Source organism: Mesocricetus auratus, unplaced genomic scaffold, assembly GCF_017639785.1.
Source record: "Mesocricetus auratus isolate SY011 unplaced genomic scaffold, BCM_Maur_2.0 Super-Scaffold_100006, whole genome shotgun sequence".
In the NCBI taxonomy this organism is placed as follows: Eukaryota; Metazoa; Chordata; class Mammalia; order Rodentia; family Cricetidae; genus Mesocricetus; species Mesocricetus auratus.
Window position 1 is genome coordinate 14,651,352 of NW_024429190.1, and position 27,754 is coordinate 14,679,105.

The 27,754-nt window shown below is 53.1% G+C and overlaps 1 protein-coding gene across 3 annotated transcripts in view; it reads left to right on the plus strand.

The window, feature by feature from the left end:
- Positions 1-27,754, plus strand: part of Sh3bp2 (SH3 domain binding protein 2) — a 35,876-nt gene that overhangs the window by 6,520 nt on the left and 1,602 nt on the right. The window contains exons 1-12 of one of the 3 annotated variants that reach the window (XM_021226479.2): positions 10,490-10,673; positions 19,087-19,226; positions 20,247-20,349; positions 21,323-21,440; positions 21,829-21,899; positions 22,846-22,934; positions 23,254-23,322; positions 24,944-25,595; positions 26,322-26,430; positions 26,636-26,691; positions 26,934-27,015; positions 27,510-27,569. In XM_021226479.2, coding sequence (XP_021082138.2) covers positions 10,588-10,673; positions 19,087-19,226; positions 20,247-20,349; positions 21,323-21,440; positions 21,829-21,899; positions 22,846-22,934; positions 23,254-23,322; positions 24,944-25,595; positions 26,322-26,430; positions 26,636-26,691; positions 26,934-27,015; positions 27,510-27,569 — 1,635 coding nt within the window. In that variant the 5' untranslated portion in view covers positions 10,490-10,587. Of the gene's footprint in view, positions 1-10,489; positions 10,674-17,426; positions 17,613-19,086; positions 19,227-20,246; positions 20,350-21,322; positions 21,441-21,828; positions 21,900-22,845; positions 22,935-23,253; positions 23,323-24,943; positions 25,596-26,321; positions 26,431-26,635; positions 26,692-26,933; positions 27,016-27,509; positions 27,570-27,754 lie in introns of those variants that run through there. The other 2 variants (XM_005068865.4, XM_040746923.1) reach the window with 2 other exon arrangements.

A 27,754-nucleotide genomic window follows, 5' to 3' on the forward strand; every position in this document is an offset into this window, starting at 1 on the left:
CCCCTGCAATCCTCCTGTTTCTGTTCACCTTCCAGTACGGAATTACAGATGTGTGCCACCTCACCCAGTTTTTTACGTGGGTGCTGAGGATCTGGACTCACGCCTTCATGCTTGTGTGGACGGCGCTTTACTGACTGGGCCATCTCCTCAGTCCTTTGGTTTGTGTTTTTAAGGATCACTCTGAGCTGGGTGTGATGGTACTTACTTCGTAGGCTGCAAACTTGAGACCAATCTGGCTTACATGGCAAGCTGTAGGTCAGCTGAGACTAAATAGTGAGACCCTGTCTCAGAAGACTGGGGAAAAAAAGTTCACTTTGAGCTCTGTAGACAACCTCAATATCCCCACCCTACAGCGGTATCCCCTGAGGAAATTGGTGAGGAGTTTGACTGTTGGGTGAAAAAGCAGGCCTGTGGAGGCCTATGGAGGCCTGTGAGGGTCTGGGGGGGGCCTGGGGGGTCTGTGGAGGGGTGAGATGTCACGCAACTAGGGAGAGGTAAAGTTTCACAGACGGACCCTTGGACAGGGAGCAAACCAGGTGAGGACTGGGTCTAGGGGTTCAGGCTCTGCCCAGCCCAGCCCTCTCCCCACACAGCCCAGGCTGGAGTTCTCTTTGCTGATGGTGGCAGTGGTCTGTCTCTGGAGGAAGGAGCCAGACTTGACATCCTGAGGCTGTGTTTGCAGCACTGAGAGAGCTGTGCTACAGCCCCTATGGACAATCTGTAGCCAGGAAGAGAGGGTGACACATAGAAGCATAGACCTGGGCTCTGCTGACCACCAGAAGCCACCTTACTTCTGGAAGCCTGGGGGGGGCAGGGGGGGAAACCAGGCACCACCACAATAGGGTGGGAACGGGGAGTCTGCGTAGCTAGGAGAGCATAGGACTTGGGGTTTACATGGATCTGAGGCTATGGCGGTCAAGGACTCAGACTGGACAAGTCTCCCTTCTGAAGGAGGGAACGATGGGGCATAAATGCCACCAGAGGCCCCCCCTTCGTCTTCAGAAGCCTCCCCACCGCCTGCTGCCTGAGGACCTTGAGGGCGCTGTCACCAGCCTGAGCACGGGGCATCTGACTTGGGGTGGAAGGCCAGGTGTGAGTGTGTGGGGAGGGATGGCACAGGAGGTCAGGGGTCAGTGTGAGGGAGCCAGGATCAGAGGACTGGATGACGGCCTTGAACCTGAGGCCAAGCCCAGTCACCTTAACAGCCGCCTCGTGCTTCTCGGGGCCAGAGAGGGTGGGAGTAGGAGGCCTGGCCTTGTAAGGAGACAGGATAGCGCTGTTGGATGGGTAGGGAAGGAGATCAGCCCCCTCCCCTGTGACTGGCCTCTTCTGACTGTCAAAGACTAGACCAGACTGCTGAGAGGAGGCTAGGTCTGGATCCCTTTCCCACCCACAAAGGCCCACGGCCAGACCCTTGTCCCAACTGGGCCTCCAAACAATGGGGTAGTGTGAGGGTGCCTGGGAATGTCTAGGCCAGCTGGGCCTGTGTTGAAGGGTGAGGACAGGAGCCAATACTAGGTTGTGAGTCATGGTGTCCACCAACAGGCCTTTGAGGCTCTGGGTTCCCAGCTGAGGAGGAACAGGCAGTTCTCAGTTCCGCAAGCCAGGGTCTGGCCTGCACCCCCTTCTTGCTTTTGGTCCTAATCTGCAGTTATTCCTGTGTGTTCCCTAGTGCCTTCCCTCTGTCCTGTCCATGGCTCTCTCTGGCTGTCCAGCCTGAGACCTAGATCTGGCTACCGCAGCTCCCCATTGCCTACTGAGGCCCCAGTCACCTGTGCTACCTTTGATGTGTGGCTGACCCTAAGAGGAACCCAATGAAAGGACAAGGTGTTACTTTAAAAGGAGACCCAAAAATTCACTAAGGGGTAGCCTGTTCAGAGGTACACACCTATTGTCTCAACCACTAGGGCGGATCGAGTTCAGGGTCGTCTGGGCACCATAGCAAGACCTTGTACCATGAAAAGGAGGCTTGGAGGTATAGCTGTGTGGCAGAACACTTGCCCAGCGTGTGTGTGTGTGTGTGTGTGTGTGTGTGTGTGTGTGTGAGTGTGTGTGTGAGTGTGTGTGTGTGAGTGTGTGTGAGTGTGTGAGTGTGTGTGAGTGTGTGTGAGTGTGTGTGAGTGTGTGTGAGTGTGTGTGAGTGTGTGTGTATGTGTGTGTGTGAGTGTGTGTGTGTGTGTGTGATCACACTATCAACAAGAACAAACAGCAAAACCTAAGATGTAAAAAGTGATAAAATCCAAGAGACTAAGGAATAAAATAAACTCAGGATAAAAATTAGGTAACAGCATCAAACAATTTGAACCATCTTAAAAATAATAATGCTTGGGGGCGGGGAAGGGGAGAGATCCAATGGATTAAGACAGACCCGAAGGTAACGTGGACAGTGTGCGGAGGAAGGGCTGGTCTGCCGCCTCCGCCTGAATGGGCCTTCCCTGTGGCAGGGTGGACGGGGCCAGAATAACCACAGGAACCCACGGGGTATAGAGAGGCTAAGGATGAGGGTCAGGCTTGGTGACCCTGGGCCCTGGAACTCACTGGGGTAAAAGTGTCCAGGCTGAGCAGATCCGGGGAGCTGTTGATTTTGTGTTGCCGAAGGAGGCCAACACGATGTGAAAAATGCCCAAGTGTTGAGTAATAGACAACGGGGCAGGTCAAGGCCACTCACAGCCACAGGGGTCAGGGCTGGTGCCTCTGGAGGCCTATCCTGGGGAACCTCAGCAGACAGCTACAGTGGGAGGTCTGGTACAGTGGCTCGAGACCAGGACACAGATGCTCACTCAGTGTGCCAAAGCTGACCCCTGACCTCTGCCCATGGCTCTGGCACGAAGCAGTGGGGGTGGGTCTCTGACTGCCTTCCTCACTTCTCACTTCATCCCCTCCCCCAGGGTGAACTTCACGGCCACACACAATGTGTCCAGTGTGTTCCCTCATGGTCTCTGTGTCCTGGAGCTGGGAATCAGATCTCAACAGGGTGCCCTCACCCCGAGGACTCTGGCCCCAGTACTGGGCCAAGTGCCTGGGACAAGGTCTTTGTGAGCCATTCGGTTTGGTCCTCAGAGTTCCACTCTCAACCGGCAGGCATCTCGGGAAAAGTGACTTGCATCAGCACAGAGGGACCAAGATGGGACTGGAGCGTAGGCCTGCTTGGTGCCTATGCCCCAGAGCTTAGACCCTTTCTGCCTCCGCCGAGTTCTATGCCCAAGCATGACACTTCTGTCTTGCGTGTCTGAAGGTGCATGCACCTTCTCCTGTCCCGACCCCAGGCCTTTGCACAAGCTCTCCTCTGTCTGAGACACTGTGCAACCCTCTTGCTTTCTAACTCACATGAAAGGCTGCTTCCTGATGCCGGGCGATGTGTCACTGTGTCTGGTGGAATGGATGTCACAAGGGTGTGAGTCAGAGGAGGCTACTTCCATGGGTTATTAACAGGCAGCCTCAGACAGAGGGTGATGCCAGCTTGAATCCTGAGGTTCAAGGTGTGGGGTTTACCCATGGACAGCGGTGCTCTGAATGTCTCCCTTTGTTCTTCGTGCCTGGGAGCCCGAGTAACACTGAGTATGAGACATGGGGACTTCATGGCTTCAAGATCACCCATCTTTGCTTCACTGGGACTGTGGCGAAGCCTGAACCCTCTGTGCTTTGCCAGACAGCTCCTAGGAGTTCTCAGTTCTTAAGGGGGAAACTGAGGCCTGGAGCTCTGCTTCTTTGCCAGAGTCTTCTGGTGTGACCATCAGGCTCCTGACCTCCTTCCTACCCAGAGCCCTGGCTTGTCTACAGAGACTGGGAGCCAGCGCTGCTGTCCTCACAGCAGGTGGACTTTCTGCCTAGGGGTGGGCCCTGGGGCGGTTCTAAACAAAGTTTAGCAGAAAATGCCTTCTAGGGACCTGGGACTGTGAGGTTCTCAGGCTACCTCAGTGTCTCCATGAAGAGGACAGAATGTTAACTGTGGATTCCTGGGTCTCCTCAGTCGAGCTGTAGGCAGAATCTTCTCTGCATTCCTGATCCCATGCCTTGGCCTCATCTTGTGCTATGATATAGGTGGGCTGGTGGGTGTGAACTCTGTCCTCTCAGCTGCTGGGAGTTGGAGAGGTAGAGCAAGTGGACCTGGGAAGGCCCTACCATTAGCTGCATTCTTTGTCCTACTAGTGGTCAGCTTGACTGTGATCTCAGAGGAGATGGTGCGTCTCTCCAGGCATGCTGACATGTTATTGGCAGCATTTGTCCCCAGCTCTATTCCTGTGGCTTTCAGAGGACCAGCAGAAAGCTCAGGAGCAAGGTATGAGTGTGTGCTGTCCCAGTAGGGTGCTTGTCCTTGCTTTATCCGTACAGACACTGTAAGGGGAAGCTCCCCAGGGAAGAATTAGTGCCTACTCCATGATGCATAGCTCAAGGACATCTTCATGTAAACAGAGCCCCTTCCGCCTCCAAGAATGAAGAAGGCGGGCACATGGGTCTAGATCAGTGGTTCCCAACATTCCTAATGCTGTGACCCTTTAATACAGTTCCTCATGTTATGGTGACCCCCAAACCATAAAATTATTTTTGTTGCTACTTCATAACCGTGATTTTGCAAAGTAAATATCTGATATGCAGGACATCTGATATATAATCCCTGTGAAATGGTCATGTGACCCCCCCAAAAGAGGTCATGACACACAGGTTGAGAAGCACTGGTCTAGATGGTTTCATTTGGCAAGTGAGCACCATGAACTCAGTGTCATGAGGTTTTGGGGCACCAGCTACTGGGACATATACAAGGCTTATGAGAAAAATCTGATACCTACATCATACTGGACGTACATCATACTGGACGTACATCAGACACTGATACCTACATCAGACACTGGACTTGCAGGAGATGGACTTAGAGAGAGGTCCCTGGACTCAAGAGCTGATACTGGGGGAGAGTGTTGAGGGGAGGAATACAAAGGAAGCCGGACTCTGTGAGGAGCTGGAAGATGTCTTTCAGAAGCAACAGTGGTCTGTGCATGGGGCCTTGGAAAGCTGGGAGGGTAGCAATCTGGTGTGTTTGGATCAAATTCTGACCCTGTGGGGATGCAGTTCAGCCAAGGGTAGAAGGAATGATGGAGCATCTACCTGACCTATAAGAATGAGGTGGGAAAGCCTTGCCTGATGTAGAGCAAGAGCATTTCCAAAGCACTCCTCTGACACTTCCTGATAAAGATGTTGCCAGTGGAAGCCTAGTGTCCTGGAGTAAGCCGGTCCATTACCTCACTACACGGCCCCACACGGGAGCTGTGGGACCTATTCCTCGGGTGAGAAACTGAGGCTCAGAGTGAGTTAGAAGTCTAGGAGGAAGGGATGGAGCCAGAGACTGAACCACTCTGTTCACAGCGGTCACTTGGGTGAAGAGATGCTCACTAGTGGGACGCTCAGAACGGAGTGCCAGTCCCAGACGGCAGCTCCTAATGCTTACTGCAGGGCCTGGGTCACTGGAGTGCCCAGGCTAGCTGCTTTGGGTGGGGGAGTAGTGAGCTCTCCTGAGCCAAGGTGGGTGGGACCATGATAGATGCAGACTGCAGCTGTGGGTGAGGTGTCAGGAACTCGGGGGTGGACCTGGCCTATACGTCAGCACTCTAAAAAGTTTCTTCTCAAGCAATTAAAAAGTGGAAACTTGTCAGTATTTGTGATGAACTGAAGTGTGAATCCTGAAACGCCTCTGCTGGCTTGCGGTTTGAGGCAGGAGAGCGGGCTCGCAGCAGGCATCACGCCAACCTGCATTTCCTGGAGACTTTGCCCGTCTTTCTCCCCAGCCCCGCCCACCCCTGACCATATTGGGCCTGGTTGTCATCATGGAACTCTTCCCAGGCATCCTCCTTGAAGCCAGTGTGCTGCCCCCTCCTGGCCAGAGAAGACTCTGCACTGAGTTTGGGGATCTCCAGGAGACCTGGATCTCATCTTTCCCAGCTTGCCTTCAGCATAGGAGACATGCCACCACCCAGCTCAGGCACACTTATGAGGAACCATGATATAGGGCCTGGTCAGACATTCCAGGACATAAAGGATGTAGAGAGCTCCCTTGGGTGCTCTGCCATGTGGTAGCAGCCTAGCACCCCAGCCCAGCCTTGCAGCTGGTCTCACCCAGTCAAGGTCCAAGGCATCAGTGAGCCTTGGCTATAGCCAAAATAGACATCAATTCTGTGAAAGATTCTTGTGTCCACCAGTTTAGCTCTGAGTCACACATTCTGGGCTCAAGACTGTGCTAGTTGTAGCTACACTAGAGATGCGGCCTTGTGTATGACTGAAGCCAACATTTTCTAGCTGTTCATCTCTTGGGCCCCTGGGGATTTAGTGGGATTCAGATCCATGAAGAAAGCTGGAGCCACATTTGTTGACACTGGTGGGTTGGGCTGAGCTACTGATGTGATTCCAGAGACAAGGCAAGGTCCTAGGTAGTTCTAGCTTCAAAGGGAGTGACTTTCATTTTCAAGATGTAGCTTTTGGGAATGACGGGCCCTGGGGCAGGAAATGGTGGTCTCACCACATCCCTTGGCTTAGCTTTTGCTCTGTGGTTGAAACAGCTTAATTGAGTCAAAGAAGAACAGGTCTGGGAGTGAGAGAAATACCAGGTATGAGAGGCTTCCAAAGAGATGCGGCATCCAGGGAAGCAAGCTTAGAGCCACCCCTTTGAGATATATGCAGCATTGTGAGCTGGTCTTTCCCTGACCGGGCATATCAGGAAGTTGGTCAGACCAAAGTAGAGGGCAACTGGGCATCCCATGGAGAACCTGGGTGAGGCTCCATTTGGGCCCACTTCCTGGGGCAACACTAATGGAGTCCTATGCCCTAGAGAGCTGACAACAGTAGGAGCTTACCCCCTCAGAGTTCTGGCAATCACAGGTGCAAAGCCACGGTAGAAGCAGGGCTGTGTTTCTTCACCAGGTTGGTAGAGGAAACCTTCCCTGTTCTGTGGTTACTGGCGTTGGGAGGTCTCACTTCAGTCCCTTGTGTTTACACGGTCTCCTGTGTCATCCTTTTGAAGACAGGTCTCACTGTGTAAGCCTGGCTGGACTCAAACTCTATGTATACTAGGCTGGCCCCAAACTCATAGCGACCCGCCTGTCTCTGCTTCCCAAATGCTAGGATTAGAGGCCTGAGCCATCACACCCAACTCCAGTGTCATCTTAAGGGAGGTTTGCCATTGGTTAATCTGGGATGGGAACCTTAAACTACATGGAAACCCCTCTTCCAACCTAGGTTATATTCACAGGTTACAGGGTGTGGCTGTATCCTTTGGGAGCAGCCGTTTAGAATGTTGGACCACATGACCCAGAGGAGCACCTGCTCTCTAGGCCACCTACTTGATCACCCAGGACAGATTTCCCAGGAATCCTAGAAGTCCTTCCTCATTGTATAATGGGCACAACGGGGCTTGGAAACAGGAGAGAGCTCCAGGTCATGGAGGGTTGGATAGGTGGGCCTTAGACTGGCAGGGGAGTGGACCTAAGCCCTATAGGAGGGGCTGATATGAAATATCTTCTTTTGAAAGGTTGAGGCTGCCCATTGGAGGTGCTCCCAGCCTTCCCTGGCCTCAGCGCCCATCCCAACCCTTGACTTTGGTACACAAAATGCCTGAGCTGTGCAGACATGCAGTCATCAGAAACCAGACTGGGCACAAGGGTCATGGATGTGAGGAGTGGGTTCCAATCCAATACCACTGATCTCTTCCTGTGGGCCAAGTTTGTGCCATCCTGTCTGAATCTCAGAAGAGTACTGATGTTGCAGGGTCAGCCTCCTATGAGGCCTGAGGTGCCAGGGCAGGGCCAGCACTTCTGGGCCCCATAGATCCTGCCACTGTGTGTTAGTTAAGGTTTTTATTGCTGTGAAAAGACACCATGGCAACACATAAGGAAGACATTTAGTTGGGGTGGCTCACTTACAGTTTCACAGATTCAGGCCATTACCATCATGACAGGAAGTGTGATGGCATGCAGGCAGACGTGGAACTGGAGAAGTAGCCGAGAGTCCCATAGCTTGCAGGCAACAGGAAGTTGACGGTCAGTCACACTGAGGGAAGCTTGAGCAAAAGAGGCCTCAAAGCCCGCCCCCACGGTGACACACTTCCTCCAACAAGACCACACCCTCTAGTAGAACCACTCCCTTTGGGGGCCATTTTCTTTCAAACCATCACACACTGTGTTAGTGCTTGCCTCACTCCTGAGCAGACTGAGGCATGCCAGGGCCCTGAGTGAAAATTCTTCATCCTTCGTATTCTGGGCCTTAACCCTGGGCCCCTGTTTAGCTTTTTTTTTTTTTTAATTTTTAAAACTTATTTTTATTTTATGGGCATTGGTGTTTTGCCTGAATGTGTATCTGTGTGAGGGTATCAGATCCCCTGGAACTGACCTACAGATGGTTGTGAGCTGCCATATGGGTGCTGGGAATTGAACTCTGGTCCTCTGGAAGAACAGCCAGTGTGCTTAACTTCTGAGCCATCTCTCCAGGGCACCCCCCCCCCATGCTTGCCTTTACTGGCTAGCTCTTACCATCTCTGGTGCGTGTCTTGAGTCTGGGTTTGGTGTGGTGGGGATCATCAAGTTTGGGAACTTAAGGCGTCAGTCCAGGAAGGAGGGTAGAGCAGAAGTCAAGACTTCCTAACCCTGGTAACAGCAGCCTCACCCCTGCCACATGCATCTTCCTGTTTGGGTTCTGGTGTGGGGTCACCTCCATGGTACAGCACAAGGTGAAGGTTATGGAGTGACCCTCATGGGAGTTCTTAAATGTCTTCTTTTTCCAGAACATGACTGGCAGTGTGTTTACTATTTGGGGAGATGAGAAGGAAGGCACTTGGAGAAACTGACCTAGATCCAAGGGGCCTGCCGAGGTCACATAGCACAGGACTCCTAAGAGATGGGGTTAGGGGAGGGTCCAAAAGTGGTCTGCCTCTTGTGGAGACTCCTTGTTTGGGCTCTGACTCCCCAGTAGACTTATGGGGTGGGGCTTGGGGCTGGAGACCTGGCTGGGGGTCAGGGTGGGTGTGGCCCATCACCCACTTGCGCCTCAGCTGCATTTAGAGTATGGGGACAAGAATGGGGGGCATGGCCTGCTGTTCGCTCTCTACCTTAGGTTATATCCCCCCTCCCATTTAACTGGTACGGGGAACATAGCTTTAGAGAGCTAGCTGGCTCCTGCTTTGTCTCCTGTTGAGATTTAAGGATCTCTGCCCTCCTCTCCCCGAGCCCTGGCTGCCTTGTTGTTTATGGAGTCCCTTAAGCTGCCTGTGAAGCTCACCCTGAGCACTTCCTGCTGTGACTCCCTCAGCCTTTCTCTGTTCTAGCAAGCCTAGGGCTCTCCTCCAGGACACTTCCCTGGGCCTGGCATGTCCTCTGGGCCCACAGCCCCTGGATACCTTTGTGTCCACTGGGAACTGGTTTGTACTCATTGCTGCGTGCGCCAGGGGCTCCTCAGCTGCTCCTGTAGCTCAGCCTTGCTGGAAAGGGGAAGGGCATCGAGAAGAGGCCTGAGTCCCCATTCATTCCCTGCCCCAGCTCTCTGCAGCAGGCAGGGACTGCCTGTGAGAACCTTGGAGGGTAGAGCGTGGTTCAGGCTTAGGGAGGCTGGGGAGCTGCATCCACCCTGAGGAGGTCCACAGAGATCCACCTGCCTCTGCCTCCCTAGTGCTGGGTTAAAGGCATGCGCCACCATTGCCATGTTTAAAACCAGCTCCTTTACCTGCCCTAGCAACCCACCCCTGCCAGGAATTCCAACCCAAGCCACTGAGCACCTCTGTTTCTCCTCATCTGAGCCCCAACCCCAGGATAGGAAGAGGTGAATGGAAGAGGGGGCTTTCTGGGGCTGAGGGCCAATCTCATGGCGGCACTGAGTCCATACACTACAGGGTTGTCAGGAGAGGTAGGGTCTCTGCTTTGCCCTTGAGCTTTGATGGGAGCATCCTCCTGCCTAGCTTTCTGGCTCTGACTCTAACAGTCCTGAACACCAATGGTTGTACAAGTACCTAACCATTCACAGGCACAGACCTGCGTGTCAGCCACTCGGAAGGGGCAGCTTGCTGGTGCAGGAGCTCCTGTCTTCCCCATGTCTGCAGCCCCAGCTCTGCTGCCAAGATCTCCAGTCACCAAGGGCTAGTTGGCTAAAGAGCTGTCTCCTGGAGAGCAGAAAGCTTCAGCTTGGCTGGGAAGCGTTAGCACTGGCTTCCTCAGACCAGACACTCCAGGGTGTGAGGAGCTTCATAGTCTGATAGTGTGAGGTGGCCTTGGGACTGCCAGCAGAAAGTGCCCTCTGTGGGAACACAGTTAGCCCTAAAGTTGCACAAGGTCTACAGTGGTGAGTGGGGGCCAAAACCCAGCAGGCTGGTGGGTACTGCCCTGGGCCCCACGTGGACTTTAGGACCTTGTTATGTGGAAGTCATGAAATGCCTTCTCCTTGGGACTGCCCAGTAACAGGAAGTCCCAGACAGGGAGGAAGCCCTTTTGGCCCCAGCTCCCCACCCCCATGCAGCAGACTGAGCTGCTCTGCAGCTGGGCAGTGCTGGGAGCTGCCCGGGGCCTTGGGGCTCACAAGCTTGGAAAATGCAGGGTGCAGTCCCTCCCCACAGTCCCTGGGATGAATAGCCTTTCTGGACTCAAGGACTCCTGTCCCCAGCAGGTCACGGGAAGGAGTAGTGCCATGTGTTGGGTCAATGCCATGAGGTAAGTTGAACAGCTGGATTTGGGGTTCTGGAGGTGGCATTGGCCTAGCTACTACAAGACTTGGGTCAGGGGAAGGGAAAACCATAGTCCTTATCAAGGTTAAGGTAGGCACTAATAGAACTTGGTTCTGGGAGAAGCAATAATCTCTAAGGAGATTGGCCTCTGTCAACTTAGCTCTTAGATCTAAACGGGGCCCAGAGAGGGAACTGGCCATTAGAACACTCTTAAGACTTATTCATGTGTCAGCCAACAGCAGCTTTGGGGAGGTGGCAGCCAGCCTGCCAGAGTAGAAGTCCAGGCCTATGAGCCCTTCCCACTGTAAATACCCTCTGAGGTGGCCTTGGTGTTAGGTTCTGTATCTACACGTGGTGTGTGTGTGTGTGTGTGTGTGTGTGTGTGTGTGTGTGTGTGTGTGTGTGTGTGTACTTGAGGGGACAGATGGAGCTGTGAGAGGTGCTGGATGCCTGCATAAGAGTACTGTGTGTGTGTGTGTGTGTGTGTGTGTGTGTACTTGAGGGGACAACCGGAGCTGTGAGAGGTGCTGGATGCCTGCATAAGAGAACTGTGCTCAAGGACCTGATATGAAGAGGATGAGGCCTCAGGAGACTGGTGAGAGGGGACTGTTCTGCTACGCTGACAGAGCTGCTCCTTGTGGCTGCCCCCTGAGTTATCTGGTACAGCTGGTCACTAGGCCTTTCTTGCATTTTAGTTTTGATTCTTTTACAGAGAAAGATTTTGGGAAGAGGAAGGAAGAAAGGGAAACTAAAAGGGGAGAACTTAAGAACCATTGTGAGCTGGGGGAGCCACAGGGGTGAGAGTCAAGCTGTAGCAGTGGGCTGGGCGGGTGGGAGGAGTATGGTGAGCACCCCTGACCTACCAGATAAATACAGCACACACAGCTTTGGAGGAGTTACTGGCTTCTTCCAACCCTTGATATCTTCATTGGTGATATGGGGGTGACACTGGTTGGAATACCAGGGTGTTGGGATGATGATGTGGGGTGGTCCCTGAAGAGCACAGAGTCTGGCCCCTGGGGAGTGCCCAGTGCAAGTCTTGAGCCCTTCTGTGAAATGTAAGTAAAGCTCTGAGTTTATATGTGCCCCGTGAAGGCTGACGAGCTGTCAGGTCATGGACTGGGCCAAAGGACCTTAGACTGTGAATATGTCTTTGGGTTTGTTGCTTGTGTATGTATGAGTGTGAATAAATAGGTGATTTGCATATGTGTATAGTACACACGTGTCAGTATACATGTGTGAGCAAGCACATGTGTAAGTATGTGTGAGTGTGAACACATGAGTTTATGCTTTTAAAAAATGTCATGTTTTATTACATGTATGTGTGTGTCTGTGTGGCGGTATGGGCACATGAGTAAAGCTGCCCAGAGTCTAGAAAAGGACATGAAAGCCCCTGAATCTTGAGTGACAGGCAATTTTGTTTTGTTTCGAGAGACAGGGTTTCTCTGTAGCTTTGGAGCCTGTCCTGGAACTCGCTCTGTAGACCAGGCTGGCCTTGAAATCACAAAGATCCTCCTGCCTCTGGAGTGCTGGGACTAAAGGCGTGTGCCACCAACGGCCCAGCCAAGTTACAGACAATTATGAGCCACCTGATGTGGGTACTGGGAACCAAATTCAGGTCCTCTGCAAGGACAGCACCAATTCAGTCACTGAAGTATCTCTACAGCCTCTAGAGTATATGCTTGAGCACATGAGTAAGTGTGTACACATGTGACTGCTGTGTCTGCATGTGTGGGTCAGTTCCTATGAGAAGAAAAGTGTCTTAGATACGTTGAATTGCTGTGATAAAACAGCATGATCAAGGAAGCTTATGATAGAAAGAATTTAATTTGGAGCTCACAGTTCCAGAGGGTTAGAATACAGGACCATCACGGCAGGAAGCATGGTAGCAGGCAGGCAGGCATGGCACTGGAGCAGTAGCTGAGAGCTCACAGATGATCTATAAGGCAGAGAGGGCTAACTGTGAATGGCATGGGGCTTTTGAAACATCAAAGCCTACCTCCAGTGACATACCTCCTCCAGCAAAGTCACACCTCTTAATCCTTCTCAAACAGTTCCACTGACTCTAGACCACGTGCTCAAATATATGAACCTTGGGGGCCATTCTCAGTCAAACCACCACAATGACTGTATGTGCATGTGTATGTGTAATATGAGGGCTATTTATGAGATCATGTGTACATGTATATACCTGAGTGGGAACATATGTGTGCACAAGTACCCCGGTGGTACCTGGTCTCCTTCCCCTTGTGTTGGGAGTGCCCAGTCCTGCCTTGCCCTGCAGCTTCACAAAGAGTGATCAGGTTTGGACACAGTTAACAGTAAGTCCTTGATGTTGTGATCACCAGAGGAATTGGTTCCTTCACACAGACATATCTGCAGGTGTCACGGGCAGTCAGAGCCCAGACCTTCAGGGGCCACATCCTGAATCCATGTATAAGTTCATACATGCATGTATATACACACATGTACCAATGTGCACACATGTACGCTGTGTGAGTACAATGCATGTGATGACAACCAGGTGTGCAGTACAGGGCCACAGTTTATGTATGAACCCTTAGAGCTAATGACCACTCACCCCTGCAGGTTCACAGAGCCCCAGGTCAGGTACACGCCGTAGAACTTACATCTAGCCCAACTTGTTCAGGCTACCTTTGTGGCACAGAGTGGTTTTTGTTGTTGTTTTGCTTTTTGGTTTATTGAGACAGAGTTTCTCTGAATAACAACTCTGGCTGTCCTGGAGCTCACTTTGTAAACCAGGCTGGCCCCAAACCCACAGAGATCCACCTGCCTCTGCTTCCCAAGTCCTGGGATTGAAGGCGTGCGCCACCACCAGCGCGAATGGTTTTATTTGCTTGCTCTGTCCATACCCTCCAGCAGCCACTGGCAGCAGGACCACCTGAATCAAGATCAACTATCAGAGAAGGTGAGAAGATGTGTGCAGGAGTAGAGAGACTTGACCTGGAGAATGTATGGCAGGTGTCCAGCCTTCTTGGTGTACATACAAGCACATTTGCAGGCCCAAATGTATGGCCAGGTGTGTGCACATGAACAGTGATCACACACCTTCTCAGAGACTCTAGCCACAACCACTGACACTGACTCACACATACCCAAAGTCCTGGTGCAGAGGGAGGCCTGCAGCTACAGGCCAAACCACCCATGAAGCACAGTGAGTCTGGCAAGTGAGCCCTGGCCCTGAAGCCTCAGCCTCCCACTTAGGGAGGGGAATGTTGCTAGGTTACTAGAGGAGTCTGAGGAGTGGACTCTTCCATGGCTCCTCACCTATGGGGACAAAGCAGAAGATGACGGCTGAGTGAGACTTGCACTTCCGTCTCCATTCTCTCTCTCAAAGCTCCCACCCACTGTGGCACAGCCTACTGAGGCTGTTGTTCCTGCAGAGAAGGGGACTGAGCTCTCTTGCCCCATGAACTGTTAGTTCCCCAGCACCAGTGAATTGAATTTAGCGATCAGGTCCCTGGGGCCAGGGTGGCGCTATAAGTACTGAGGTGTCAAGTCAGGAAGTCAGTCAGTGGTCAACTATGAGCCTTCATCCCATCCACAGGCAAGCCAGGGGCTTCTTGGTTTCCCTTCAGCTTTCCCAGGCACCAGTGGTGCTATCGTCTGCAAGCTGGGCTAAAACTCTCCAAGAGCTCTGTCACAGCATGCTACTCACCAATGGTGCCACAACCTCTTTCTGCTCCAGCCTGGTCTGGCGCTGGGCTGCTGAGCAAGTGTCATCCGGACTTACCCACCCAGGGTCAGGCAGGGCTTGTCCTCTGGAGAGGGGTTGTGATGTCAGTTCTGTCTCTGAAGTGAGGACGTACCCAGGAGAGGTGAAGTATAACTCGGCATCCCCACAAGGTTAGTCAGTGGCCTTTCGACCTGCCCTCAGTAGGGTGGTAGCCAGGCTTCCTCTGCTGGCCATTGAGATGACAGGATGGGGCTGAAACTGTCCTACGCCGGTACCTAGCCCCGCCCAAGCATGGGAGGAGGAGGTAGGCTCGTCTTTCCTTGAAGCAGCTCTGCACAGATGAGAGTGGGGCTCTGTTCCAGCTTCCTTCAGCAATCCTCAGTCCAGCTTCCCAGCAGGAGTGCCAGTCTGTCTTAGCCGAGTACCCTAGGTGCCCACTCTGGACCCGAAAGCTGTGTATGGGGGTAATGATAACCTATTGCATCAGTGTCACGTAGAGGGAAGGCTGTATCACATGCCCCAGGCTAGGGACGTAGGGCCTTCTACCAGTCGTGGGAAGCTGGTTGGAAGAGGGAATACTGGAACTCTTGACTTGTTTGTTGCTAGAACATGTAACAAAATACAGTGAAGTTTTTATATATTCATCTCACATCCTTCCACCTTGCAGAACTCACTCATTAGCCCTGGTAATTTCTCGGTTCCTTGGAATTTATGCTACATAAAGCCACCTAATCATTACTTTGTTTTTCTTCTTATCTGGACACTAAATTTATTTGAATTTTATTTTGTGTGTGGGTGTTTTATCTCTATATGTGTGCAAGGCTTGTGGAGGTCAGAAGAGGGTACCAGATCTTCTGGAACTAGGGTTATAGACAGATGTGAGCTTCCATGTGGGTCCATGTGGGAATTGAACCCAGGACCCCCAGAAAAGCAACCAAGCTTTTAATTACTGAGCCATCTCTCCAGCTCAACATCTAATTTTTTCTTATTATATAGTTGCCTTGACCACACTTTCAGTACAACGTTGAAAAGCAATGGGATCAGATATCCTTGCCTTGATCCTGTGCTTAGAGGGAAAATATTCAGTCTTTCACTTCCAGTGATATTAGCTGTAGGTTTTTCTTAGATGCCCTTTGTCAGGACTAGAAAATTCTTTTCTGGCATGAATTTAATCCCAGAACTCATGAGGCAGAGGCAGGTGGATCTCTGTGATTCCAGCCTGGTCTACAGAGCGAGTTCCAGGACATCCAGGGCTATACAGAGAAACTCCATCTCAAAAACAAACAAAACCCCCAAAACAAAGCGTCTGTTGATATGATTATGTGGTTTTGTTCTTTATCAATATGGTGTGTTATATTAATTGCCTTCAACTATTGAAGCAACCTTGAATTGCTTAGATAAATCCCTCTTGTTCCTGTTGTAGAATCTTTTTACATGGTGTTGGATTCAGTTTTCTAGCATCTTGTTGAGAATGTTTATGCCTAAACTTTTGGGGGGATTTTAGGCTGGGGATGTAACTCAGTTGGTAGATTGCCTGTCTAGCATGATGAAACCCTGGGTTCAGTTCTCAACACTGCACAAACCAGGCATGGTAATCTTAGCCTTGGATGGAGGCAGGGAGATCAGAAGTTCAAGGTCATCCTCAGCTACCCAGGTAGTTCAAGGCTAGCCTGAGCTACATGAGATTCTTTCATAAAAGAGCAAACCAGAGCAAACCAAACAAAACAAAACTCAGAATTATTGTTCTGTAGTTTTCATGTCTTGTGATATCTTTATCTGGCTTTGGTATTGGGGTGATACTGGTCTCATGGCTTTGCTCTTATATTTTCTGGATCAATTTGCATATGGTTAGTGTTTTTGGAATCTAATATTTAAGCTGAATTACTTTAGTTACAACAACAGGTGAATTCTTATGGGCTTGGGTTACTGGAGTCTGTGCACAGAGACAGAGACAGAGGTGTTGGGCACACAAGAAAGGCTGAGGGCAGGGGTAGGACTGAATTAGGAAGGGCTTCAGTGTTGCCAGGTGTGACAGTACAGCAGTAATACCGGTACTTGGGAAACTGAGGCAGGAGGATCATAAAGTAGAGGACAGCCTGAGCTACAGAGCGAGATCCTCTCTCAACCCCACAAAGTGCAGAATTTTGTCTGTGATGTTTAGAATAAAGAAGTGATGGGAATGGTGTGTTGGCTGGGAGGTAATGAAGGGAAATTGGTGGGGGAGAAGAGAGGCTGGAGAAGAGGAAGGCGTGGCCTGCTCAGAGGCAATGGAGAGGGGGATCTACAGGGTGGCTGGAAGAAGGAGGCAGCTTAGTGTTCTGGGTAAAATGGCGGGCAATCCTCTGGAAACCAACGCACCAGGCAGCCAGAGCCTTTGAGTGAGAAAGCAGCGGGGACTTCAAAGCTACATGCAGTGCGAGGTGGCCTGGAGAGCTGGAAACCAGGGAGAAGGCAGCTGGGTGGGCATGGAGCCTGAGGAATATATCAGAGGTGCCACGGAAGGGAAGGTACTCTGCCCTCTGTCACAGGTGGTCCATCCTGGGGGTAGCCTCTGTCATGGTGACCGATGGAGGAGGAAGGATGCCTAGGAGGTCAACAAGGGCTTAACCAGCTTTGGGCATCCAGGAACAGTCTTCTGCAACTGGTTCCCAGAGAGCTGCCAAGGGCTGGACCCCTGACTCCTTGGGGAAATTCTGTCCGGAGGGAGGGAAACCCGTGGAAAGGAGACACGTGCTAGCAGAGGAAGCAGGGTACCACTTTACAGACGCTCATACCCAAGGGGTGAGTTGGATGGAGATCCACAGGCGGGAATTCGGGATCCTCAGGTATTGGGGATGTGAGCGGGACTTCCTCATTCCATCGGTGGCTTCCTTGCTTGTGTCTAGAATCTTAATTCTGGACTGGACAATTTCTCAGGGCTCGTAGCCCACTACCCTCAGAGCAGTGGGTGGAGAAACTGACGTGTGGAGGGGCGGGTCCGCTTCCTCACCTGGCCCCTAGCCCGTACCCCGCCGCCCACGAGGGGAGGAGCCAGCGGCCGCCCCGGCCTTGGGGCTCTACGAGCATGGCGGGCCCAGGGTCGCGACCACGGAGCTGGGGCTGGAGGGAGACGGGCTCTGGGGACGAGGCTGCGGCCGGTGGACCCGGCCCGGGACTGTGTCGCTGCGCACAAGGGAGGCGGGCTCTGGCCGCCCCCCGGAAGCCGGCTGTGCCCGCCGCGTGGACATCGTGAGTACTGATCCCGGGGCTTGGGATCTGCGACCCTAGCCCTGGGTGTGAGCGCTCGCGCTCACCTCAGGCCTCCAGTCCACAGACCTGGGCCCCCAGCCTCTGCACCACGACCCGGGACCGCAAGTCCCTGGGGCCCCAGGAGCTTCCACCCAGAACAAAGGCGAGCGTGGGCCAGCCACAGTCGGCCGGTCGGGGGCTCCAAGCCTGACGCTGGGTCTGTCCATCTGCCAGCACCTCCCTCCGCTGGATGGGCGTGTGGGGGTGTGAGGGGGCATGCTCCTCGCACCTCACTGCAGGGCTGGCACCCGCGGTCCCCTCAGGGCTATGCCAGGGGGTGTGGTCGCGCCATTGTTCCAGACCTCCGCCTCCGTTTAGGGACCAATGGCCCTGACCTTGCCCCTGCTCCTGCTGGCCTGGACCAGGGGCCAATGCGTTTGGGTGTTTATGGATCTGAGGGCGGGGACGAGGATGGGTAGCCAACTGACCCTTTCAGAGGCCAAGCTGAGGCAGCCTGTGAGCTTAATTCCCTAACACACATTTGATGGAATGAGCCTGACAGTTGACAGGGGCTTGATTGATTTCTATCCTTTTCTCTTTCATTTTCTAGCGCTCTGGGTCTCCCTGACTCAGCCTTACGAAAGCTGAGTTTACAGGCGTGAGCCACCCTGGGCCTGGAGTGTTCTCTCTCTCTCTCTCTCTCTCTCTCTCTCTCTCTCTCTCTCTCTCTCTCTCTCTCTCTCTCTCTCTCTCTCTCTCTCTGTGTGTGTGTGTGTGTGTGTGTGTATGTTTGGGGTTGGTACTGTGGTAATAGGAGTCTCTGCAGCCTGCCCTTTTGGATCTGTCCCCTAGCCACCCCAACTTGGTCAGAGCAGGCCACTGGCCTTGCCCCCATTGTGGCTGACTCCTCAGGAGTCTCAAGATGGACGTGATGGGGTGAGTGGTGGCAGATGTGACTGGTACCCGGGGCTCCCCACAGAAAGGAGCCTCTGGGTCCTGATGTCCTGGACCGATGAAGTGGAGTCTACAAGCCCGCCAAATGGTCCTCATGGCACTGACAAGGGTGTGCTGAGTCCACTCTGGGATCCCATTTTACAGCTCTAACATCTGAGACTGGAGGTCCTCCGGAAAGTCAAACTAGGAACCTTGCATAGCTATGGCATAAGGCCTGATGTGCCCGAGTTAGGGTTTCCTTAGTTCAGTCATTCATGGGGCCACGAGTTCGGTGATCTCATGATGCTAAAAGGACAGTGCTCAGCATCCTGTGGCCATGAGGACTGGGGACTGACTGTGTAGCACTGCCACCCCCAGAGTCTCACTCAGAAGCTGGGGACTTAAGAAGAGTTTCCTCCTCCACTGACCTGACCCTCCACACTGCCTTCTAGATCTCCAGAATGTCCTCCCAGGATCCCCTGCCAAGCTGTTCCCTGCTGCCTACCCCAGCTGAGTCCTGTCTCTTTTGTTTCAATTGCAGCTTCATGGCGGCTGAGGAAATGCATTGGCCTGCCCCCATGAAGGCCATCGGTGCCCAGAATCTGCTGACTATGCCTGGTGGTGTGGCTAAGGCTGGCTACCTGCACAAGAAGGGCGGAACCCAGCTGCAACTGCTCAAATGTGAGTCCCTGAATCGCGGGAGCCTCAGAGGGAGGACATAGCCCTGCTTCTCTACAGCTCTAATGGGTCTTCTGGGATTTCCTTTCCTTTTCTGGCAGCTGGCACACCTGGTGGTCAATTTCCTTAGCCTGGACCTTGTCACAAGATCCAGCATAGTATAGCTAGGCAAAGAGATAGAAGATGAACACTTGGTATATGGTTCTGATCATGAGAGCTTCAGTCTACAGTCAAGGGTGGGGGACCCCAGGGTGGCCTGGGAGATCTGGTCCCTCAACGCTGTTCTTGCCTTGTGTGTTGGTTGTGGGTGAGTTGATTGGTCATGTAGCACAGAATGGACCCATGTGCCAGGTCAGGAGCCAGCTGAGCGAGTGTCAGGGTGCTGAAAGTAAGGAGCACTGGAGCCTTGCCCAACTCTCTGATCCGCATGGACACGCCATGCTTTTGCCCCTGCAGAGCCGGGGACTCCCTGCCCCTGTGTTGCCCAGCTGGACCGTTGGACTCTGTGCAGGTCAATTATACTATGTACAGACAGCCTCCAAGGAAGAGCCACAACTAGCATTCCCCCAGGCCTAAGTGGGTGCTGTTCTGGGCAGGAACAGCAGAGCTAGCGCACAGCCCCATCCCTGGCTCTCACCGGCCAGCTCTGAGTGCCTTAGCCCCGCCCTCCTTGCCTCCCCCAGCAGCCCAATTGCTCTAAGCAATGCTGCTATGGCCTCCTTATGCCTCTGGTCCAGGCTCCACCCTTTCCTACTGTCCTTTGAAACCTCAGGCTACCCCCTTTCTTTGTGTGGCCAGGTGCTCCCTGGAGTGATGCCCCAAGATTGGCCAGTGTGCCAGTGAACATGTCTGTATTGACCCCACAGAAAGCCCTAGGGAGGGGCAGCATACCTGCCCCCGCTTCCTGTTCTATGCCCTGCAGTCTCAGAGGTCTGACCCCAAGCTGTACAGGGCCTCTGAGGAGGCCCAGAGTGGAGCTGACTGGTGGCTTTGTGGCTCACCCAGATGCCGATTTGTCCCCAGGGCCCCTACGCTTCGTGATCATCCACAAGCGCTGCATCTACTACTTCAAGACCAGCACCTCTGCCTCTCCTCAGGGTGCCTTCTCCCTGAGTGGCTACAACCGGTGAGTGTCCATCCTGTCTGCCGACCAACCCCGTGCCAATTGCTTTTCCCTGGCTTTCCTGAGATGGTTTTCATCTGCGTGGTGATTGTCACCTCATATTCTGAGAGCAGGGGGTGGGATAATATGTGTAGGATAATATGTGTAGGGTGAAGCCTTTATTAGGGCTTCTAGACTAGTGGGCAGGTATAACCTGAGCTAATGCCTACATGTTGGACTATTGGTCATCCTGAGTTTATCCTGTGGCCTTGGGGGCTGTAGGGACCCAGGCTCTGTGCCCTGTAGCATTAGTCTGGGCCTTTCACCACCCCCATAAAGGGCCCAGCCCCTTCTATTTATTCTAAAGTTGCTCTGGGCCCCTTCTTCACCCTGACTATAGCCTTGATGAGCCAGCCTTGCCAAAGTACCCAAGCCAGGTTCCTAGTTCAATCCTAGGCACTAGCTAATCAAAGCTCTCTCCCTAGTCACTTTTCCCAGACTGGTGTACCAGCCAAGCCATGAACTCAGCCCATTGACAGATATGACTGGGCCCCAAGGATTGTCCAACCCATTTGATGGGCTGGGCCTAAGAGGCCCTAGCCAGGACCTGTGATAGGTACCCTGACCAAGTGCCCAGCCAGCAGGACTCCCCTAGGTAGACTGATGTCTGAGAAAGCCTTGTATGAGGGATCAGGCCACAGAGCAAAGAGACAGTCCATGGGACAGAGCAACGAGAGTAATGGGGCCATGTCTCTGAGCTCTGCAACTGCTGCCCTGGGAAGTCCGCACAGACCCAGCACCATCCTGTAATCATACTCTGCTGTTCCCCTGAAGCATCTAGATGTTCTACTGAGAGCATGAGCAGGCAGAGGCTATCCAGGTTTGCCCATATTCCCCAGGGCATGGTGCCCAGTGCTGAAATCAATTCATGGGTGGGGTTGATGATCCCATTTCTTGAGAGTGGACAAGCTGGTGACTTTTGGCACTGTACCTTCAGAGTGATGCGGGCAGCCGAGGAGACGACATCCAACAATGTCTTCCCATTCAAGATCATTCACATCAGCAAGAAGCACCGCACGTGGTTCTTCTCAGCCTCCTCTGAGGATGAGCGCAAGGTGATCAGCAGGCAGCAGGGCCTCGGGAGCCTGGCAGAACCCGCCTGAAGGGACACATTGATCCCCAGGAGCTGGCCTCCCATCACCTCCAGGCAGGAGGCTAGGACCTGGAGGAGAAAGACTTGGTCGGTGTATGGGCGGCTGGGTGCCTGTACACACCATGAGACTGTGCCAGCGGGGTATAGCCCAGAAAGGGTTGAGGGGCAGTGTGCAGTCTGAGGAGAATGATCTCAACTCTGAGCCACACAGTCTAGGTTGGACCTAACTAGGTTCCTCTCCCTGTACGTGGTGGTTACTGCATAGCAGGGAGACAGTGGTCGGAGGAGGGCAAAGTGGGACCCCTATTCTGGGCAGCATCATACTTACTATGGCTGTTCCTGACCCACAGAGCTGGATGGCCTTGCTACGCAAGGAAATTGGCCACTTCCATGAGAAAAAGGAGCTACCTCTAGATACCAGGTACACCAAGGGATGTGATGGGTGGGTGGAAGTCCCTAGGGCTTCTTGGCTCCTACGGTTCCCTCCTAATCCATGAAGGGGCTTGGCTATAATGACTTCCATAAAGGCTTTTGTGGAGGTGCTAGGTAAGCTTCATGTATGTGGAAACATATACTGCTTACATAACCGTGTGTGTGGCGTGCGTGCACCATCTTTACTCTTGTCGGTCTTGCAGCTCTGCCTCTGTGTCACTCTGTTGTACTTATTTGGGGGCCATGTGCTTTTCCCCTCCCCTACTATGGAGGCCCAGCACTTACAGCTCAGGGCTTTGGATTCCCAACTCCCTGTGTCTACTCTGTCCCTTGGGAGCTCAGTCAGTCCTGGTCTCTGCATCCTCACCTGTGAGGTGATCCAGCAAACTGCAGGGGCTCTCTAGGGGACATACACTGATCCAATCATAGTGAAACTTGATCTAGAGAGGACTGGGAACCCCCAAGGCTGCCCTGAGGTTCTGGACTGAATTTGAGAGCACCTGGCCATTAGTCTGGCCTAGCATCTTGCAATATCTCAGTCCAGGCTTGACTGAGACTCACTGGACAGGAGGTAGACATGGAGACCCAGCTCTGAGGCATCTAGACAGTCAAGGCTGCAGAAACCACAGTGAGGCAGGGAGGTGGTACCCATAGGTGGCCCCAAGCCTGCAGTCCCTATGTCTGTCCTTGAACCACATGTACACATATGTCCAAATGTCTTTCTTTATGACACTTGTGTTCTTTTGTCTGTATACATGTGTGAGGTGTTGTCCTTGTATCTCTATGTGTTCATATCTCTGTGTGCCCATGGGTCCCCAAATGGATGTTGACATCTGTGGTGTTGGGAGTGTGTGTGCACAGGCCACTTACTACACGTGAGTGCAAGGGCACCACTGGTCTAGTGCTCATTGCCTGTTCCCTGCTCTGGGTTTCAGCGACTCCAGCTCAGACACGGACAGCTTCTACGGTGCAGTTGAGCGACCTGTAGATATCAGCCTCTCTCCATACCCCACCGATAATGAAGGTAAGACCATCTCTGCACCTGCCATATATCCACTTGACTGCTGACAGTGAACCCACTTGGGTTGCCTAGGAGAGAAATGCATGTCTAGCTTTGCTCCCTGCCCTGTCGTCTGGCAGAGTGATATGGTTTCTCTGCCTCTGACCTCCAGCAGTGAGTTCAGGTTTCGAATCCTTCCTCCTTGTCTCCAACCCCATGTCTCCTGAGTGCCCTATTCCCATGAGTCGAGCACTGTGCCAAAGCACAGTGGGCCATGCCATCCTGTTCTGCATGTAGCAGATCTGGACTATGTTGTGACTCATCTTCCATTTACTACATGTAGACTATGAACATGAAGATGACGATGACTCGTACTTGGAGCCTGACTCCCCGGGACCCATGAAGCTTGAGGGTAGGTAGGGTAGCTGGGTTTGGGGGTTTCTTGGTGGGTATGGACTGGGGACTAGGACCAAGAACAGAACTTCTTCTCTGCTGATGGTTCCTTTTTGTTTGGTTGGTTTTTGAGACAGGGTCTCTCTGTAGCCCTGGCTGTCTTGACTCTCTCCTGACTTGGCTGACTTCAGACTCAGAGATCTGCCCGCCTCTGCCTCCTGAGAACAGAATTAAAAACAAGAACCACCATGCTTAGAAGGCTGTGGGTCTTGCTCTGAGTGGTCTCAGTCTCCTTTCTGGGGTTGGCTTTGCTCGTCTGCTCTTGCCACCTCCCAGGTTAACTTTGTGTGGATGGAAGGTCAAGTGAAGCCATGGTGGTCCTGGAGGCTGAGACTGAAAATGAAGGGATGGTGAGAAAGGGGTTGCCCGTGGCAACAAGTTCTCCATGGACCAAAGCTGTAGGCCGGGCTGACACCACCTGAAGCAGTCTCTGGGGCAGATGAGTGTATGGACAGTCACATGTGTGAGCGACAGGGACTTGGGTTGGGCAGGAAGGGCATGCCCCTGTCCTGCCCTCTAACCTTTACCTCTTATACCTTGTGCTTTCCCTGCTCCCTCCTCAGAACACCCCAGCTTTGTCTTGTCTGTCATTAAGTCTTGGGAGTGACCGTCCATCTTCTGTTTCCCATTCTCCAGTGCCTTGACCTTTGCCCCCTCACGCCCCCTTTCCACCTTCTTTCCACTAGTTGCAGGCACTGGGTCCTTACTCCTCCCTTGGGATCAGCTCTAGCAACACTCCTTTGACTACCCTGTTCCTTGTATCTCCTGTCCTCTCATACCTTCTTGCCTCAGGCCTCAACTTGACCGCCCAGCTCCAAGGAGTGGGAAAGTAAAGAGGCTCGCCTTGACCTGTAGGTAGACACCTGGAGAGCGACTGCACTGAACACTCTCTGTCATTATCCCTCCTCCTCTTGAGACCCGCCCTCCTCGTCACTGGCCTCCCTGTGCCTAGCACTCTGGCCCTTGCTCTTCTGTCTCCCGTGTTTACCTCTTGAGGGACATCCCCACCCCTCCCTGTGGCTGAGTGGACCTCAGGCCTCTCTGGTATCATCCCCACTGTTCCTGGGCCTGCTCTCCTGATGGCCCATAAGACATCTGAGCTAGATGACACACACAGTGCCTTTAGCTTGTTGTAAGCACAGGCTTTCAACTCCACCCCACTGGTTCTGGCCCTTCCTGCTCATCTCTCTCGTTCAGAAATCACCCTTCCCTTGCTCAGGTGAAGGCCTGGGGATCCTCACTCTGCTTACTTCTGTCTGTAGGAGCCTTGATAGATCTTCATGTGACATCTAGGCTATAGGAACTTTGTCTGGATTGCCTTCAGGGGGATGAATGGGAAAGAGCATGTATCAGTGGTGGCCTGGGTCCAGGGAAAGCTGGGTGGTGGGCTAGGTATTAGCTGTTAGGTAGGTCAAGGGTGGGACCGTGAAGGATGCATACTGAGTCAGCTGCTGCTGGCTGGCTGAAGTTGGGGCCACGAGGGGTACACACCTGGTTGGCTCCTGCTGTCTGTTGCTAGTAGAGGATTGTGGTGGTCCAGCCTCTATATGATGCCAATTTGCTTTTTTGTTGTTCTGCAGATGCCCTGACACATCCACCAGCCTACCCACCACCCCCTGTGCCTGTACCTCGGAAGCCAACCTTCTCTGATTTGCCCCGTGCCCATTCCTTCACCTCCAAAAGCCCAAGCCCCTTACTTCCACCCCCACCTCCTAAGCGAAGCCTTCCAGATGCTAGCCTTGCCCCTGAGGATGCTAAGAAAGACCCATTGGGCCCGAGGCGAGTAGAGCCTGCCCTCAGAGTGCCTGCTACCCCTCGGAGGATGAGTGACCCTCCACTGGGCAATGTACCCACCATGCCCAGCCTCCGGAAACCTTGCTTCCGAGACAGTGTGAACCCCAACCCAGAACCCTGGACCCCTGGACATGGGACTAGCTGTGCCTCCGGCTCTACCAATATGGCCATTGCCACCTCTAGGAACTGCGACAAACTCAAGTCCTTTCACCTGTCTTCCCGGGGGCCACCCACATCTGAGCCCCCACCCGTGCCTGCTAATAAGCCCAAGTTCCTGAAGATACCTGAAGAAGCTTCCTCGAGGGAGGCAGCCAAGCCTGGACTCTTTGTACCCCCTGTGGCTCCTAGGCCTCCTGTGCAGAAGATGCCTATCCCTGAGGCTTCAGTTCGGCCTGCAGTGCTACCTAGACCAGAAAAGACACCTCTTCCCCACCTCCAGTGAGTCTGGGTGGGGTAGTACCTCCGCCTGCCAGCCAGTAGTTTCCCTCAACCCAGTTTGTTCTCCACCCTGAACCACTTACATTCTAAGGGGAAGCATTAGGAACAGGGTGGGAAGGGTTTCCTCACTGTCCCAGCCTCCCCTATGCCTGGCTGATCTAGGGGTACAGGTGATGTCCAGCTTTGTGCATCTGATGTGGGCTTATGTTTCAGGCCATGTGTGCTTCCTTCAAGTCTCCCCAAAGGCCTGGAGATTAGGCTCAAGAGGACCACCTGCTGCCTATGCAGTGGGCTGGGCTCTTACCATGGGTATCCCTTGGGGTCAGATTGTACTGTTCAGTCTGGTCCTATCTGTCCACCCCCTCATAGCTTCAAGAGAACTGTGACTTTGCCAGAATCCCAAAACAATCAATAGTAGATCTTGGACCCTGGCAGCTCCCAATACACTTGTCCACTATATGATAACACCTGAGCTCAGGTGCTCGATGTAGTAATGGCAATCCTGATTGCCTAGTTGGACTTTCAGATCTGTGATAACTCCTGCCTCCTCTGGGCAGTGAGCACGGGTCTCAGAGCTCTGCTGTCCCAAGCAGTTACAGCCACAGGGCCAGAGAAGCCTGGCACCAGGATTCTGATGCTAAGTCGGGTCATGTGTGGAGGGGAGGAAGGGTGACCTATCTGTGTCTGAGGGTGATAATATTCTTATCTTCCTCCATATTGCTCCAGGCGATCACCCCCCGATGGACAGAGTTTCAGGAGCTTCTCCTTTGAAAAGGCCCGACAGCCCTCACAGGCTGGCACTGGCGAGGAGGACTCAGATGAGGACTATGAGAAGGCAAGCCGGAGTGGAGGGCCCAGGCCCCACCCCGTGGCAGGTGGACAGACAGGGGGGAGCAGTAGGCTAGGGGCTCCCACTGGCTACCCTGAACAAGGGCTCCACGACTCTGGGTTTGAGGGAGATGGCACCGTGCAAAGTCCTGGGGTAGCAGTGATGTGTGGAGGGTGACGCTTTGATAGTGACAACTGTTGGCCTCTTTCAGGTACCGCTGCCTAACTCAGTGTTTGTCAACACCACAGAATCCTGTGAGGTAGAAAGGTCAGTGCGCAGTGCTTTTTGTCCTTGCTGTGAGGCTCAAGCTTGTGGCCTGAGCAAGGAAATGTGATGGCAATGGTTCGGAATGGGGTTTTGTTGTTGTTTTCGTAAGTCCCTCTGCTTCACATCCTCGATTACAACCGGAAACCAAGAGTGGACAGAAAGCCACGTGGTTAGTGGGGCTAGAAGGGACCTATGAAAGCTGTCTAGGGAGGTTCACCACCAACATGGCTGTTTCTTTTTAGGTTGTTCAAAGCTACAAATCCCCGTGGGGAGCCTCAGGATGGACTGTATTGCATTCGGAACTCCTCCACCAAGTCAGGGAAGGTAGGCTGCTGTTGCAGGACAGCTGTGCCACCAGAACCTTCTGTCCTCTTAGTTGGCACCTCAGCTGAATTCTTTCTTTAGGGTCCTTGCTCAGCGGCACCCTCTCTCTGTTTCAAAACTAAATGATTTCTACAAATTGGGGGGTGATTGCGGCTGCCTTCCACTGGAGCCAGAGAGCTTGGATTAGGATGGGGTTTGTACAGAGGAAAGGGAGGCTGCGTGGGGCAGTGGAAATAGCAAGAGGTTGAGTGTACAAGTGTTAACATGACACCTCGCCTACCTCACTCGTGTGAGAGGTGTGAGAGATGGTAGCTACTTATGTCTCACCAGGGTGAGACACTGTCTCTGTACAGAGGACTGTAGCTGGTCTCTGACTCATATTAGCCCCCAAGGGCCACAACATCTGGCCTCATAGTTGCCGCTACTCTCTTCGGCTTTGGTGGCCAGTCCTGCAGCCACCTCTAAGCCTTCTGCTCCATATTCTCTCCCTGTAGGTCTTGGTTGTATGGGATGAATCCTCCAACAAAGTGAGGAATTACCGCATCTTTGAGAAGGTGAGACACTGGGTGGGCCCTGCTCTGAGGGTGGGGTGGGGACATTGGCCTCCAGGCTTAGCAAGAGCCGAGTGAGTCCCCTTATGTGATGTGGCAGTGGGGAACTGGGCTGGTACCTCAGTAACATCAGCCCTGCCCTGTCCTTTGCCCTCTGTCTCTTCCCCATGGCGTCAGCCTCCCTCATC